At 43.8% G+C, this 18,785-nt stretch overlaps 1 protein-coding gene across 1 annotated transcript in view; it reads right to left on the reverse strand.

Annotated features, from left to right (window-relative positions):
* AATF (apoptosis antagonizing transcription factor) overlaps window positions 1–18,785 on the reverse strand; it is an 83,775-nt gene that overhangs the window by 45,894 nt on the left and 19,096 nt on the right. Inside the window, exons 5-7 of the mRNA XM_050929382.1 lie at window positions 2,746–2,860; window positions 2,183–2,387; window positions 1,263–1,427 (exon numbers count right to left, since the gene is read on the reverse strand). Coding sequence (XP_050785339.1) covers window positions 1,263–1,427; window positions 2,183–2,387; window positions 2,746–2,860 — 485 coding nt within the window. The remainder of the gene's footprint in view (window positions 1–1,262; window positions 1,428–2,182; window positions 2,388–2,745; window positions 2,861–18,785) is intronic.

Genomic DNA, 18,785 nt, shown 5'->3' on the forward strand with positions numbered 1-18,785 from the left:
GCCTTGGCACCCATTAGAACAGGATCTAGAGGAACTAGGCTGTAGAAAGGACTCCATGGAGAAGTGGTAGAAGCCCCATTTTTAATTCAACTTGACAAAACAATGAGTAAGCATACAGCAGGGAGCTACGGCGGATTGATAACAGTTTGGATGAAAGGACTCAATGGGCCTTTTCCATCTCCAACCTCAATGACACCATGTAAAGCTTACAAACATTTAAAAGCATGGTGGAATGGTGAATACCTTCCATTGCAGGAAGTTTTTAAGCATTTCATTATTTATAAGGCTAGGATTAAAGGACTTCTAATACATGGGAAGGAAATGGAAAAAGACTGCCAACACAGAACTTATTTTATGATTCCCTAGGAAACAAGCACAACCTGCATATGATATCGCCGACACATTGCTGTACTTAAATGTAGTTGTGTCTCAATGCATATATGGGCCTTTATTTAAAATGTAGTGGAAAAAATATTTTTGCAAGTGCAATAATTCTACATTAATTTTTACAGCTGAGTGTTTACTATTCCTTAAATACTAAGTTGATGGAGACACTTAGAATATTTTGCAGGTGAAATGCAGTGTGATTCTTGGCACCAACTTCCTGGTCAAGAGCTTTAAACCCCATTATTAGGACCAAATTTTGCAGTTGCTTCTTTACAAAACAGAATACAGGCTATGTGACAGAACTGACACCTATTGCAGGACCAAGGGAAAGTGCTGGTATGGTCCAATCTGGAGTCTTGCTCTGCCTATCAGGAATAAGCATAGGAACCAACAGGGCTGGCTTTATGAAGGGCAGGGCCCGATTTGAATACCCAGCAGTGAGGGGTCTGCTCTGGGTCTTGCATTGCACCGAAGGACCCCCCGTGCTGCCGAAATGCTGCCAAAGACCACATAGTGGACACACACAACCCGCCGCCGCTGAAATGCCGCCGGACCTCCCGCCACCAAAATGCCGCCGAAGCCCCGGACCACTGCCGGTTAAGTAAAAAAAATTTTTTAAAAGGGAGCCTAAGGCTCAGGGCCCTGGCACGGAGCCCGATTCCATGGAATCGGGCGAATCAGCCTCAAACCAGCCCTGGGAACCAACACAAACATTGTGAAATACAAAAGTCACCTCAATCATCTTTTAATCCATTAAACTAGAAATAGCGTTACTTCATCACCCGTTACACCAACAAGAATATTACTTGTTAAAGGATCCATTTAATTCATTTGCAGAGAATGTCATCACTTCCACTGGAAACAAAAACTCTTACCGAACATCCGGGCAGTGATTCGGGGACAGGCTGAGATTCCTGCTCCAGCTTTCCAAGTACCCTATACACAGATCGCTTAGTCTGTGTCCGCTGTAGTAATCTCGCTTTGTCCATCATAATATGATCAATCTGAGTCAAGACTGAACGCTCAAAGGCACTGAAACCCTGCAACAACATTAACTAGTGTCAGATAATGCAGAAAGCGGCTGCTCAAGGCAGCAATGTTCCTTTATCTTTCCGTGTCAGTGGATAAGCAGACAATGTTCCTACTGGAGGAGTTTCAGTTTGGATTTTTTTTGTTGTTATTTTTTTTAATATATATATAAAACCCAACAAAAAAATAAACCAACAAAAAGATACTGCCCTGAAGCAAGCTGAAAGCCTGGCTTAATAGACAGGCTTCACTGTTCTAGCTCAGACAAACTTCTCAATGATTAATATTAACCCCTACATGGTGGGCCCTGGATCTCTTAGGACAAAATGAATTGCCAGCTGAATTAAAGTGTTCAGGTCTGTGTATTTACAATAAATCATGAAGTAAACAGGGAAATATACAGACCATAAACAGTATCTCGGCTCCAACTCACAGCAGACTGATACCAGCTGCTTCAGAGGATGGTGTGAGAAACACGGTAGGAGGCAGCTCTGAAGTAATCTGTCCATGGGGAAAATTTCCTCCTGACTCTGCCAAGTTAGAGCCTGGCTTATGCCCCTGAAGCATGGGGCCTTATATCCCTTCCAAAAGCTTCGGGGATTTTTGTTTGTCATGGTCGTGTGTGTTTTAATTCTTACTATTGTAACTGTAGATGGAACAAGGAATGTTCCCATGTATGAATGGCATGAAACACTTCGGCTGCTGTCTCAACGTCTCTGGTAAATTTATCTCTCTCTCGCTCTCTCTCACACACATACACACTTGCCTTCCCCAATTTGCCAGAAGCTAGTTTGGTCTTGTCATGCCAATTCTGCAAGGTGTTGTTCCGATATGTTGTGAAGTCAGCAAATCGCTTAGCCATGAATTCTGGATAGTCTTCCATCTCTAGCTTCCGTTTAGGGGGGCCTTTCTGCCTCATCTGATCCTCACCTCCCATCTCTTCATCACTTCCACTGGGGATCTCCTCATCACTAGAAATTAAAAAAAAAAAAAAAAGAAAAAAATAGAAACACTTTGAGGCAACGATTTAGAAACTCTCTTTAACAGCAACTCCTCTGCTGATCATCTTGCCATCTTTTGTTAGTTATTTAGAAGCCAAGTCGCTGAACCCTCCCTCCCGCCACCAAAAGAAATTACAAAACACAAGCTCCCAGTGAAAATAGGAGAAGTTCAAATGCTATTTGTCCGCTGTGTCCATTACCCACACGGTAGGAGCTGGGGGAGTAGAGCTGAGATGGCAACGGGCAAACCTTTTATGTTATCCTATTTAAAAAGTTAACTACCAGGTGGGCTTTAGAAAGGCCCAGACCCAGTCTTGTTCTGTATTACCTCTCCATTTTTGATTGCTTCCCATCTACCAGATGCCTCGTGCTTGGATACTGATACAGCAGCTCATCCTGGAGGTCCACTAACGCTCTCAGCAATGCCTTCAAGGCTTTATAACCTGCAGAAGAAGAGACACCAGTGACAATTGCAGGTTGATCCCAGCTTCTGGTGAAGCCTCAGTGTGACAGCTTCTGGCTTCTCATATTAAACCTACATTCCTGCCAGATAGTGCAGGTCTTGTTAAGCCTCACAGGCAACTGTTTTCACCAGCCCAGTAACAAATGTTGTTCAACACGAATAACTCATTCTTTTGTTACTGCCAAAACAACTGCACAGAAAGATATTCCTAGAAAAGAAGGAAGAGAGTGAGGGGTATTTTCCAAACTGCTGAGCAGTTACACATTGATCGGTCTATTTAACTGAGACACACAAGTTGGGCTCAGAATCCTAAAAGATTAGCATACTGAAGTAGCAAGGACTGTGGGCTTAGGTATCTGATGGCACAAGTATATGACAACAGCCCCTTTTGCTGACTAATTCATTGCCCTCCTATGTTACTTTTTGCAGCAGGCACCGGCTTTGGTGTGAGAATTTGAAGCAATTCCAGCAAGAGAATAACTATATGTATGTATCCTATCTACACTTGCAGGTGTGTGAGTGAGAGAGAGAGGGAATGAACTCCTGCAGAGCTGTTACTACAGCAGGTTTCTGCACTACTGTGCTCACCAAGCAGGAGGTATAAAAAAACTGGAGTGTAAGTAAAATTAAGCCTAGCAAGATCTGACCTCTGGGAAAAACATAAACAAAGACCTGGCAAATAATGAGCGGATTTTGATCAGAGAATCAGAACTGTGGGCCTAGCGGTTTATAAGCTGAGAATGTCAATCTCCAGGCCTGCCAACTGGGCACCCTTCACAAAGCTAAATTCACTTAAAAAGAGTATGTGGTTAAACCAGAAGAGAATCAAGGCAGAAGTTTAAGGATTCTCCTCAGGCAGCTGTTTTCCAGACTACCTGCAGGCCCATTCGGTATCAATCAACCAAAGACCTGGACAGTTGCTAATTCCTTCATGTAGCTGTGTAACAAAGTCCCTGTTGAGAGGAGCTTCCAATCTACAGGGACAAGCATTCGAAATCAGACACAAGCCCAAGGTGATGGGGAGATGGACTTGTCCAACAGTGGTTCAACAGCTCTCCCTAAAAAGTTAGGAAATTAACACTCCTAGGTTTCCCAGGAAAACTCTGTGTTACCTGGTTAATAAAAGCCTCTTTCCAGGCCTTGCCGGAACTCTCTGGAACTACAGTCTGAAGCATCACTTATTTTAGAGGCTGCTCACAGCTGCTATTACCAACAGGAGGCCGGAGGTCCTGGCATTCTAACTAGGCCTGTATCTGCTGATGGGACATCCCACTGAACCGGACCCCACTACTTCAGCAAGTTGTTTCCCTCTTGTGGCTCCACAAGGATGTTTCTTGTTCCAAGAAGCTTGTATTTGGTAATGGTACCCTGAGCATTATCTGAACATTTCATATTTCCCCACAGGAAGACTTGCAAGTGTCACTTAAACGAGGAAGTGGATAGCATGGGCTGTGTTTGGGTGTGGAGCCAAATTTTATTTGTATGTTTGTAAATATTCAAAGCACATGCTGTTTTGGCCTTATTACCTGATATGACAACGGTAAGTACACAGATTTAGTCTGGGAAGCTAACCAAGTTCACACACCTGGCACCTGTTGCAAAACATGCCATAGGTTGCCATAAATACTATAATTCAACCACTGCACAATGTCCAACACACTGAGAAGTCTTTACAGCTTGATGTCCCTAACAAATTCAAGTATAGTAAGCAATCACTGACAATCTGACCATCAGTCTGCAGAGCTGTGGCATCGTAGCTCAAACATGTTCAGTCTCTTGCAAGGAAAAGCTTTATGAAGGTGTAGAATAGTCTTTCCTGTAGACAAAAAGCAAGCAAGAGACTAGATGCGATCTGAAGTGATCCAGACAGTTTCCCCTTAAAGGTTTGATCAAAAACAGATTACACTGGCATTAGCTTGGGGACAAAAGGAAAGAAAGGTCCAGAGAGAACTAGAGAGCTATCTCCTGAGGCTCCTAATGAATTTGGTTGTCCAGACTTGGTCCATTTAGACTGCAAATTCCTTTAGGCAGAGCGAGACCACATCTTCCTTGATAAGCACCAAGCACACCTGCATCTAAACACAAAATACTTGGCCTGTTTCTAGACACTTCCTATCCAAGGATCGCAAAGCCCTTCACCAAAGGGCGACAGGTATAACACCACTTAATATACAAATGGGAAACTGAGGCACGGCGAATAAATGGGTTGCTCACAGTTACACGGGAAGTCCATGGCAGAGCTGGGACTAGAACTCAGATCTTTTACCACAGACCATTCTTCCTCCCTTACGAATCACAACGGGCTAGGTCCTTACCTGGTGTAAAGTCAGTGGAGCTATTTCAATTGACAGCAGCTGAGGATCTGGTCCCAAATCGTTCCCTTACTTACTGGACAGCACAACAGGAAAGGGGTGGGGGATATTTTATTTCAATTTGGCCTTTTTTTTTTAAATGAGGGACACAGAAAACTATGGATAAAATCAGCAGCAAATCTTCATCGGCCACATGAAGGCAACAAGTGGAAATCAGCCCAGACATGCCAGGGTCTTAATCTTTTGTATGTTCCCATTGCCGATATTACCACTGCCACAGAACCTGGATAAATGATGGCCCGACCTTAGTAGCAGTAATGTCAATGAAAAGACACTAGGAAGACTTTCGCTGCAGATCAGCAGTTACGCTCATCCTCCTCCAGTACGTGGCTCATTATAGATACATTTTGACAGCTGTTCTATATAAACCTATTAACGGATTAGGTTGCCACGCTCGTAAAACAGTCGTGTGTTAGCATCAAAACAATTCTGAGAGAGACAGACAAACAAAAGCCCTTAAAAATGCATCTATGGTATGTAGTTAAAGCAAGGGCATCATTTGCAAGAGGCAAGTGCCCCACGCCCTGAGTGCACAGCTTAAAGCAGCAAAATCTTTTCCTGCAACCCAGCTAAATGTCCCCAGAGGTCCTGAACCCGCTTATTTTCTACCCGCTGTCTACCCTCCAGGCGGCTTTGATCCTGTCTATTACAGCTGGAGTAGCACTCAAACTCTTCAGAGGTGTATCAGGGCTATTGCAAGCAGGCAAGGAATAAAGACAGGCTCAGGCTCCCTCAGGATATGAGATATGGACCCCAACAGAAGTGAGGATGGGAAGCAATTTTATCTGGAGTGAAGGGGGTGGGGAGGGCAGGGCAGACAATGACTGTGTGTCTACCCAGGTGGGAGGGCTAATTATTCCAGGCACTGACTTCATCATGAGCCTCTTACAGTTGGACCATTTCCATACTTTCAATTCTTGTGTATTTAATGGCATTATTGGATAGGTGTGTTACTTGCGGGTGCTGAAGTGTGCTATAAACTCAGTCACACAAGCCGGTATCACCCCCGATACTGCACTGCCTTATCCATTTCAGCATTTCATTCCAAAATGGACTGTTTTCTAGCAGATCTCCAGCACACAAACACACACACACACACACACACCCCTTTGTCCTGTTTGCTTTTGAGAAAGGAACATTCTAACTCAGGAATGAAGACAGGGTGTAAACTACAGCACTTTTATGAACACAACCCAGGAAACGGGGGAGCAAACCCCCATGCCCCCACTCATTTAGCCAACTGTTTTAAAATGCTGTTCTTGGACTGAAATGGACCACTACAGCAGAGAGGCGCCACAAGCACACACAGTTCTTCTTAAGCATACCAGCACGTTAAAGCAGTTTACAGATTTTTAAATCTTTCGTTTCTACCCCTACACTAATTTCCCTTTGGTGCAAACAAGAGTGCCCTCGCAATGTACCAGCGGGCAAGGAGAACGGATCACAATTAGCCCTCATGAACCTGACCGTGCAATGGGGAGGGTTCCCGGGACCAGCAAATCTTTGCTAATGGTCAGTATCTAGCGCTCTTTAAGACAAGTAGGCACCCGCAAATGTATTTTGAGCAGCGATAAAACCTGTGCAAGGCGCACAATAAAGCTTCTGCCACTTACTCAGGTTTGAATTTACTTGGGTTTGCATTTCTAAATTAAGCAGTTTGCTTCTTGGACTCGCTGCCCAGCTCTCTGTCAGCATTAATTATGCCCTGTGTTTATTTTGCCCTGCATCTGTTGTGTTCAGATGACTACAGCTGTCTACGCTTTTGCTTGGCTCCCTGTTTCCTTCTCCAGTCGTATCCCCTTTACACCCCAATACTCAGTGAATAGAGACAGCGTTCAGAGTGTAGCCTGAAGTCCCGTCACACAAAGCTATTCTGAAGGCACTTTACAGAGCAGCTCGCTACTCCTGTTGGACCCTCTGCCTCCCCACCCCATTTCTACGTGCTTTTTTGTTGCATTTTTTATTTAACTCACATTGTAATCTCCCTGGGGACAGTATGGTGCCTTTTAATTACTCGTCAAGTGATAAGCATCGCTATGGGGCTATAGAATTACTGCCTTTATACTGGACCTCAAGACATTTGTGAAAAGCCCTCAAATTAATTGTCTAAATTTTAAGTGATTTTGGGTGCCCAGCTTAAGGAAACTGATTGTTGGAGGGCAGATACTAAGCACTGGCTGAAAGAAGACGTGTCTTTAAGGTGCCCCAATATGGGAACTCAAAATCACTGCCCCATTTGAAAATATAGGCATGTGGCTTTCTGCTCCATATGCGCTGTGTACAACAATGGCAAAATAAAGCTGAGGATGCAGTAAAACCAGGGAGAACAGTGCACCGCCCCTTCTCCCAACCCTTTGCTCCCTGTACCACTTACTCCTGGTCTAAAAGTGCCATTTAAAACAAAAGAAAAAACTGATGTTGAATGGGAGGCGAGGTGAGAGGTAACGTTTACTGCTGCCACGCGAACAAGTGAAACATGTTTTGAACCTACCATCCAGCTTCAATGGGAATCCTGAGACTGTCCCTAGCAAGAGGCCAACTCATAAGAGTCACTTTTAAGAGTCCGTGTGAGCTCCTTTATTGCGTGTCCAGGAGTGAAAAACTTGTTGCCGATCCAGAAGACAGCATATCAATCCAGCAAGAAAGCTGGGAGCCAATATCAGTAAATCAAACTGTGCCTTTCTGTTAATACTCTCTCATATGTTCTCATTTTATACATCCCTTTACTGAGTCAGAAAGTAGCCCTGGAGTATTTAAGCTCCATTCAGGGATAGCACTGCCATGTATCAAAGTGTCAGGAGACCCACCAGAGATGAAATCTGTCCTACTGCTCTCAAACCACACAAAAAAAAAAAAAAAATCAATTTTGTCAATGCCAGCGCTTACAGGCACACTGGCTCTGTTGCTGGTCCTACCCCATTGTGTGAATCAGTGGCGCTGGTTCCTGCATGAAGGATAACCAGGGCCAACCAGCCATACTTTGGCCAGCCCAGTTTAAGGTCAGAATGCAGACAGCGGCTCAGCTGGAGTAGAGATTGACACCCAAGTATAGCTGAATTGGTGGTGTATGCAGGATGAGGGCTTCTTCACACTTATGTCACTGTAAGCCCAGCCTCTCTACTGCAAGAGGTCTCTACCTAGAAAAATGACCCATTCACCTTTCCCCAGCACTAAGTGGGACCTTTCTTTGCCCCCAGCAGTGGCAGAGAACACTGGCAGCAATTTGTGTAGCAGCAAGGAGAGGGCTCTCTGCAAGACCATTGACGTCAATGGCACTAAGCACATGCTTAAAGTTAAGCAAGTGCCGGAGGGCCAGATTTTCAAAGGTACTTAGGTGCTGAAAGATCCAGAGAGAAGCGGAGTTGGGTTTTTTAAAAGCACCCAGACACCTAATTCCCCTCACACATTATTTCAGTGCTTCTTGGGGGGTAACAACTGCATGCTTCCTCTCGGTTCTTATGATGTGGGATATGGCGATCCTAGGATGAAATCCTGCTCCCCTGAAGGTCAACAGCAAAACTCCCAGTGCAAGTATACTAAGGAAAGCCCAGAGGTGCCATTGGAAAACAAAAAGTCTGAAACGTCTAGGGTAACAGATGCCCTCAGTTCTGCGTGGCAGCTACAGGGTCACACTGCAAAGGCGACACTCACCCCCACCCCCCCACCAAGCCAAGTAGTGGAAATGAGTCTGGAAGGGAAGAGGATCACGGTACACCTCTAACTTGATATAAAGTGACCCGATATAACACGAATTCGGATATAACGCGGTAAAGCAGCGCTCCGGGGGGGGGGGGGCTGCGTGCTCCAGTGGATCAAAGGAAGTTCAACATAAGGCAGTTTCACCTATAACACGGTAAGATTTTTTGGCTCCCAAGGACAGTGTTATATCAGGGTAGAGCTGTATTGTGGTTAAGGCACAGAGACTGAGGGGTAGGAGATCTGGACTCTATTCCAAGCTACACCACAGACTTCCTGTGCCTCAGTTTCCCCATCTGTGACATGGAGATAATGGTAATTCCCTACCTCACAAGAGTAAGTTCATTAATGTTCATGGGCACCGAGTTATCATGGTGATAAACACCCTATGGAAAAGATGAATACATGAATCTCCTGTCTATGAAGATGAAATACCACCACAGAGACTAGTAACAGGTAGGGTGGTGGGTTGGAGGGAGGGACAGCAATCAAAGAGAAGAACACAAGATAAAAATAGAGGATTAATTTTCTACATCAATGGCTATCTAGCTCATTATTATACTGAAATAAGCATGAGACATGTTACAGTGTGAACAGAAGCAATTACTGTAGTTGAGATTTAACATACACACACGTTTGGATTTTATATCATATACTACTTTGAAGAGCCCAAGAGGTGAAACAGTATGATCCTGGTCCACCAAGTCTCAGTCCAAGGCTGGATCCTGCAAAGACTTCTTCACCCACACAGAGCCCCATTGATGCTCATGGATCTATCTGCCCATGCAGAGTTCTTCGCAGGCCTCACTAGAGCCATATACAGTAACCCCTCACTTAACAGCCTAGTTATGTTCTTGAAAAATGCAACTTCAAGTGAAACAGTGTTAAGCAAATCCAATTTCCCTGTAAGAATTAATGTAAATAGGGTGAGTTAGGTTCAAGGGAAAGTATTTTGCTGGACAAAAGACATTATATAAAGTATGAGTTCTAAATAATTTTAAACAAACAATTTAATGTTGTACTCACCAACGATGATTGTGAAACTTGGTTGAGGCAGGGGCATAGTGGGGTCGGGGGCTTGCCCCGCTCCCCCTGCCTGGTGCTCCTGCCAGGTAGTGGGGCGGGGGCCTCGAGTGGGCAGCCCCCGCACTCCCACCCCGCTCCCCAGCAGGAGTCCTGGGCAGGCGGAGCAGGGGCAGCCCCGCAACCCAACTCTGTCCCCGGCTGGAACGCTTGCCGTGCGGAGAGGGGCAAGCCCCCATGACCCAACCCGGACCCTGGCAGAGGGGAGCCAAACAACATTATAAGGGAACATTGCAGGATTTTAAAGAAGTATGTTCTCTAATAGGTCCGTGACCTAATAGTGAAACAATGTTAACTGGGAGGACGTTAAATGAGAAGTTACTGCATCGTACATGATACAGGGAGGGGGGTAAAATGGTAGAGACACAATGGAAGAGCAAAGGTTACAGAGATACAATCGCTCATTTGCATCCTGGTGGTAATATTACTTTCATATCTGCATAAACAAAAACATAACGTACAGTCCTCAACAGGCAACATGGTCCAATGGACAAAACACCCGACTGGGAATCAGGGCACCCGACTCAGCCACCAGGCTACAGTGTGACTGTAGGCAAGTCATTTCATCTCTCTGCACCTGTTTCACCATCACCCTTTCCTCCATCTGTCCACTGACACTACGATCTTTGAGGCAAGGACTGTGTCCCTCTGTGTTTGTACATATCCTAGCACGAGGGCATCCACAGTATGACTGTAATTCACATAATAATATGCGCATGTACAGTATGGGGCACGCATGTAACAGTTGTGTTTTGTTTATATAGTGTGTACGGACACAGTGTATGCACATGTATATGGAAATTATTATATTAGGCAAAACTATTATTGTGCACATGATACCAAATATGAAGGAGATGGATTTAAATTTTCTATGATTAGTCAACACTTAGCTGCATGATTAACAATTTTTTCCTCAGTTAAATCTGCGTATCAAGCATTGTAAGAATACTGCATTCACACACCCTTTTAATTTTTTCCATACACCCACACACAGTGCATTCAGCATCCATGCACACACACACAAATTTGATCAACACACACATTTAAACTTTGATATCTTTCGCAAAAGCTGACCTCCTGAAATGAGAAGAGGATAAGCTTGCAAATGGACTATGTTACATTCCACAGATTGTGTAAAGCACCTAACAAACTGTTTCCATTATAAAAATAAAAAAAAAAGAAATAAAAAATCAAAACCATAGTTTTTATTAAACTCAGTTATTAAACAAAACATCTTATCAGACATACGAGTTTATCTGAACATTCTGATTAAGAGATAGAGTATTTTCGCTCTTTTCAAATGACTCTGGGTCTGAAGTTAAACTATAGGTCAAAATGACACTCAATACATTGGCCTGAGAACAATACTTCTCATTCATATCCACAAGCCAGCCACTTGCACTAGTCATCCCCAGCAATTAATCCCCCAAGAAACACATTTGATTAAATCTTTTCAAGCAAATCCTTTGCTTTGCTTTTGTTAGTTCACTTCTTGTCAACATCTATTAAAATATGCCTTTAATTCTCCCACAATCTTAAAAAACACCGATTCTACTGTCTTCAACTTTAATCAACTGTATGGCCGGCATTTTTCATTTCATAATAATGTGCTGTTTGGAATTCAAGAGGCAGGCTCAACATCAATCATTCGGCAAGAATTTTTCCACTGCAATAAATATGCAAATGAGGAAAGCCAGTCAGTCGTATTTCAGGCCCGACTTGCTAGTGTTTTAAAAAAGACACAAATTTATTAATTGCCGTTGGCCAGCGGAATCCTATTACTTTGGGCATTGATTACAAAGCTGTGTGAGTGATTATTGTGCAACTTGCGGGCTATCCAGGCATGAGGAAAAATTATTAAAGCAAGGCAGAGATTATCAACTCAGAATAACAATAAGCCTTAACATTTTAGGCCTTTAACTTCTTCAACAAAGAATTACGCGAGAGCTCCACTGTATCATAATTCTGAAGACTGTCAGTATTACTGTTGGAGTTGTTCTATGTTCCCCACAGCAAAACAATGTTACCAGCCGGGGGGAGACGAGGCCGGGGGGGGGGGGGGAACTCTGCAGGTCACACATTCCTTAACATGGACCATATGGGCAATAGTTTTTCTGTTATTCCCACGGTGTGGCCAACAACAGGGGGAACAACCACTATATGGTGTAGCTAAGACTTCCACCATCTTGGAACACTGCACGACCTTTACACTTATTACACCCTGTTAGATGACTGGCTCCAAAAAAAAACAACAAAAAAGGGTACAAGAGAAAAACTACAGGGGTAAGTTAAGAAGCGGACCATAGCGCATTCAGCCTTGGATAAACTAGGGGTCAGCACCAATCCTTTCGGAAGCAGAGACCTGAATGGCCTGATGCTCAAGGTGCTGGTAATTCATCTTCCATGGATTTCAACTGGATTGTAGCTACACAGCACATCTGAAAACCAAGCCGGAAACGATTTGGAAAATAACCGAAGTTAAACACTTTTGGTGCCACCGTAAGTGTTTGCCCTCTGGAAAAATGAGTTCTAGTAAATGACAGCTGGTGCATTTCACCCCCAGGCCAGAGGGCCAGAAAAAGGTCTATGCCTTTAGTCCTAAGCATATGTCTACAATGCAGGTAGGAGACGGGATTCCCAGCATTGACTCAAACGGAGCTAGCTTCAGTTTCTCTGCCCGCAATGGGAATCACACCTCCAACTTGCAACACAGACATACCCAAAATTGCTGCTTAATGGGATTCAAGTGATGCACTGGTGTTGTGCTGGCTCTCTGCAGATGGATGAACTCCACCCATTGTGCATAAAGGACCCAATGCTTCAGCCCCATGTCATGTAAAGAGTCCCATCCACTTCAATGGAATAATTTAGCCCATTGACTCCAATACTGCTACTCATCTGAGTACACGCAGTAGGAGCAAGCATAGAGAAGGAGCTTGTGAAAAGTATTTATATAGATTTTAAGGCCAGAAGGACCATTAGATCATAGTATGACCTCCCATGTAACACAGGAAAACAAATGACATTGATCAAGACAAGTAAGGCGTTTGCTACATGTGAGTTTTTATCTCCAGTGATCTGATTGCCAGTTCACGTGTTATATATATGGAGATATACCTATCTCACAGAACTGGAAGGGACCCTAAAGGGTCATCAAGTCCAACCCCTTGCCTTCACTAGCAGGACCAAATACTGATTTTGCCCTGGATCTCTAAGTGGCCCCTCAAGGACTGAACTCACAACCCTGGGTTTAGCAGGCCAATGCTCAAACCACTGAGCTATCCCTCCCCATCAGGAGTTAGCTAACACATTTATATGTGCTAGTCTGGATGCTCCACAAACCTTTGCTCCAGTGTGTATTGGAACAAAGATGTGTGGAGCATCTACACTAGTATGTACAAGCTTGTTAACTAACAAGTTAACTGGCAGTCAACTCACTCGAATAATTCTAATGCAGGCAAACCCTTTCTGTGTGCGCAAAGCATGGCAGATGCTTATTGTCAGGGGTCAAATTGCAGCATGTGAGCAAACAAAAAGTTGCCACTTTGTACTCTAGAACCTAGGCTACATTTCTGTTAAAAAAATAAACAAACCCCCAGCTCTCTCCAGCACATATGGTTATGAAGGTAACCTTTAAAATGTGACCATTTCAACTTTTAATAAGGCTGGGGGAGGGGACTATACATGTTTTAAATCTAAGGACAAAAATCTGTCAAATAAGACTAAACAAAAGAGGCTAGGAGCCTTCTCTTCCCATGCATCACTGCAAGTTTTTCTTTAACAGTCCTGAATGCCATACCAAATAAATACTGTATGTCGCACTTCCCTAACACCATCTCCAAACACTTTGCAAACAATGAATTATGCCTCAAAACACTTCTAGGGCCCCGATCCTGCAACAAGATTTGAGTGAGCAAATGTGTACTTGCATGGCGCCTGTTGCAGGACCAGGTTGTATGTCTGTATCCTCAATTAAAATCATAAGGGTGGTGAAGATATTACAACAATTTGAGAGGTCTGCCTTGTCCCTAACTACAATATGGTGACTTGGCTTGAAACTGAAATCTGTATGTGTGAACATGCTTTTTACCACATGCCCCCGCATCTCACATACACATCGGTAAGCCAAATGGTTGTCCATGAGCACGGGACAACTGGCTGCCTTGTCTCACCAACACCACTCCATCAAGAAACTGGTTTGCAAAAAAAAAAAAACAACCAAAAACTGCACAAATTTTGGTCTGATCTGGGGCCCGTTGAAGCCAATGGAAAGACTTTGATCGACTTCAGCGCACTTCGGCTCAGGCCCACAAAGAGTTACATGGCATATGTAATCAGAAAAAGGGATGGAAAGTGACATCTTGGGCCTACCAACCTTACCCGCATCCCTTTAAACAAATATACAACATTCCATGATTTGGTGAGTGCAAAGCTTTGTTATTTGCAAGGGTTTCCAGACAAACAACATGCCAGATGAGCTATCTTCTTGTCACTGGCTTGGTCAGACCAAAATGACTGGAGCTCAAGACTGGAATCCAGATCACGCAAGGCTCCCACTAAGAACTTGGGGCAGAAATGTGATCGTCTCTGACACTGAGTCATCAGGTAACCTGGGGAAAATCACTTAACCTGTCTATGCTTCAGTTTCCTCCATTTCTGGAAAGCGAGATAATGGTACTGACCCATCTCTGTATAAATCATTAAGATCCTCAGATGCAACTACAAATAAGGGTGGATAATTATCCCATTTCAGTTTTAAAAGTTAGCCATGGTTAGAGATGATAAAACAGTGCGGTTGGAATTATTGGGAGTTCCCTTAGGCTCCTCTGATTAATCCCAGTCCACATGAATATGGCACACTTTATTCAAAAGCTCTTCACTAACTAGATACATACAATGCCACAAAATATGGAGAGCTCTGGGGCAGAAGGTGTATCCATCAGCCACACATATCATGCTCCACATCAGGAGGGGAGGGTAAATATTTGCCAAGGAAACTGGAACAGAAAGTGCTATCGCATTTCTAAAAACTAAACAAAGCAGATGGGACCTGGGTCTCATCCAGAATGACTCATGCCTAGTAAACGGTTTGGTACTCGATTCATCTAGCCATTATGGAGCTTTGGAATAGCTGAAGTGGCTTCCTGAAACATGAATGCACCTTCACAAAAGGGCTGTTCTCCGCAGGAATGGAGAAATGCGTGTTCTCAGGGGGCTCAGTCACAAAAATATTTACAGTGGAAATTAAAAAAAAAAAAAAAAAAGACAAATATTCAAAGGAACGCCAACAAAAATACCCCTTAAAAGATACTAAAAGTGAAATGAGAACAAACTGCCTAGGCAATATTCTGGAGTATCCTCTCCATTCCAGGCCCAATCTTGAAAGGTGCGGAGCACTATCAACTCTCACTGAAAACAATGGGTGTTAAAATGGATCTGAGCATTGTTGAGTTAGGCTCTGAGTTCGGGAATAAATGACCATCCCACATCCTCCACACTTCCTGACAGACTGCATGCACCCTCCTTTAAAGTGGGACTTCCAGTGGTCTGGACTCATGCAGAGAACATTAAGAATCATTTACATGTATGCTGGCTGTATGGTTCATTTAATTCCCTACACCCTTCCGTTTTAAAATCTGCAGCAGAATTTTCAGCTTGCTACATCAGAATGCTGAAGAAATTGGGTGGGGTGGGGCGGATTCGGTCACAGAGTTTAGGTCAATTTGCCTAGCAGTACACATGTGGTTATTGGGGACTGATCTATCAGCCAGATGATTTAATAAAACCGTCTTCCTTTGAGAGTACGTGCTCAGTCCATGCACAGTATATTCAAAAATAACTGCACTGAGAAAAACCTAGTGGGAGAAGATGAAACTGGTTTGGTATTCTGGGGATCACATTTCATTTGTAACTGGGACGACCTGCCCTCCTGCATCATCTGATGCATAATAACAGTGACGCATTGAAAGATGTCTTCCTTTTCCAAAAAGAGATGAAGTATTCAAGAATATAAATGCAGAAGATCACAATCATACCACCTTGGGCTGCGATCGGACAGGCACCAGTTTAACAAAGTCAGTACCCAAAGAGGAGACATCCAATGAAAACCCAGGTAAAACAAATGCTGTTCCCCAGAACGTGCCCAGGGGGCACTGTGTCACTGGATGTGCTGTGCTGCAGAACAGATGTAGGTCAGAAGCCATGAGTTTAAGATCCTATAGTCATTTCTCACAAGAGCGGTTAACCCCTCTAAAATTAACATAAACTCCGCTGTAGCCTCAAGTGAAAGAGTTATCCTTCATTTCCCAACTCCACACAAGCGGCGACATTTCCGCCCCAAAGATGGCTGCATTTCCATGATGGGCAAAGCGATCAGACTGCAAAGCACTTTTCGGGAAGCAAGGCCAATACCTCTTTGCATATCACAGAGCGCATCACAGACCCAGACTTGGGCAGTTCCTGGCAAGCCCTGAGAAGTTTTATAACACATCTTTTTAGCTCTACTTTTCAATAAAATGTAATGAAATTGCAACCATTGGCTGCTGTACCTAACATGCAGACATGAGACATGTAACACCTTAAGGACATAAACTAATCAATGTGAAATATAGGTTAACCTGTAACTACTGACTTTGGATTTAAGGAAGGGGCGACAATAAGCTTCTGAGAACAGAGGTTCCTTTCCCACATAGAGTATGAGCTGCAGATAAACTCTCCCCATCTTCAGGCAAAATCCAACCCCCGGCGGAGGGCTAGCACAAGGTATATTGCACTATTTAAGTCCTACTCTGAGGGCTAAGGCCTGGTCTGCACTACAGACTTTTGTCAACATAGCTATGTCAGATATGAGTGGCGGGGGAGGGGGGGAATCCCACCCCCTCACTGACAAAGCTATGCTGACAAAAGCTTCGGTGTAGATACAACTATGCTGACAGAAGAGCACGTCTATCGATTTACCTAACAGTCAGGGAGGTAGCGTAGCTATGCCAGCAAAACTCCATTGGTTGGTTTACCTTGCACCTCCTCTAGGGGCCTCTGCCCAGCCTAGCCATCCTGGCCACAGCTCTATACTGTAGACCTGGCCTTGGATGGGGCATGCATGTGAGTGGGCCCTCTGCACTCTTCTAAGATGACATTCACTGAACGGGGACAGCCAGTTCCAAGAATTAATCTCCTGATGTCAAACGCAATCTCATGCTTCAGGTTTTAAGTTGCATCACTGCAGGGGCTAGGAAGGAATTCACCCTCCATAGTACTGCACAGTTAGCAAGGAGCATTAGTTTGGGAGAGTGAAAAAGCTGTTCTTCAGCATCAGATATACTGGCCATTGCCAAAGGCAGGATGTCAGATATGGAAGACTTCTTTGTTCTCTGCTATAGGCACACAGAGATGGTGGTTACTATTAGTTTAGGGAACACTTGGCTTGCAACGCTGCTCATCCGCCCAATCCTGCCAAGTGCTGGGCGCCCTTCCAACTCCCAGTGACTTCAGTGTGAACTCAGCTCCTTGCGTCAATGAGTTTCCATGAGAACCATCAACACTCCTTCCCAAAGGACCATTCTGAGAGGGCATTATGAAAATGCTAGCAAGACTTTCCTTTTGTTAACACGCTTTCCTCGGACACACACACTTGATACGGCATATCGGGGCAATTTCCCTTTATCTCAGAGCCGCTAGGAATATCATGGGACGTAGAATTTTAGATCAATACCCCAGATATGAGGAAAATAAAATCAGTGTGATTTTACAGTGCACAAATTGATGCTGAAGTACATTATGCACTCTATTGTGAGATGGGGAAAGGAGAGGGGAACACACTTTTCCAGCAGACTTTGAGATACAGACTTCATCTTGTGCCTATGGAAGAGAAGAGTCTCTCTCTTTCCCTCTGATCAAAGACCAGTGGTTCTCAACAAGGAGTATACACACCCCTGGGGGTACACAAAGATCTTCCAGAGCTCCATCAGCTCATCTGGATATTTGCCTAATTTTTACAACAAGCTACATGAAAAGCACTAGCAAAGTCAGCACAAATTAAAATTTCATACAGACAATGATTTGTTCATACTGCTCTAGATACTATATCAATGTTTCTCAACCTGGGGGGTTGGGATTTATTTTATAATTATCTGGTAAAAATGAGAAAGGAAGCAATTTTTCAGCAAGAGTGTGCTGTGACGCTTTCATATTTTTGTCTGATTTTGTAAGCAAGTAGTTTTTAACTGAGGTGAAACTTGGGGTTCGCAAGACAAATCAGCCTTCTGAAAAGGGTACCATAGTCTGGAAAGGTTGAGAACCACTGCTCTGGACCACCGTGTGGCAAAGTTTACTGTCCTGAAAACATCTGTGTTGCTCCACTCAAATACTTACATCCTGGGTAGGTATGAGATAATGGACCTGAAAGCATGATAAAAATGTTCAGGGTTTTATTTTGTTACTGAATATGAAACTTTGTCAAACTTCTCCATAAAACATAAACAATACTTAGTCTTTGTCGCCCCAACCATGGTTCCCTCACTTAGCGAAGTCTAAGGGCTTGTCTTCAAGTACAGTGTTGCATCGGTGCAGCAGTCTTTAGTGAAGATGCTACTATGTGACAGAAGAGCTTCTCCCATCGGTGTAATTAATCCATCTCCACAAGAGGTGGTAGCTACATTGGGGATATAACCCCTGGTGTAGACAGTGCTAAGTTAGTATTTTTAGTGGATTTTTCACATCCCGGAGCGTCAGTAATACTCATATAAGTCTATAGAA

The sequence above is a fragment of the Gopherus flavomarginatus genome, chromosome 19 (assembly GCF_025201925.1).
Source record: "Gopherus flavomarginatus isolate rGopFla2 chromosome 19, rGopFla2.mat.asm, whole genome shotgun sequence".
Classification (NCBI taxonomy): domain Eukaryota; kingdom Metazoa; phylum Chordata; order Testudines; family Testudinidae; genus Gopherus; species Gopherus flavomarginatus.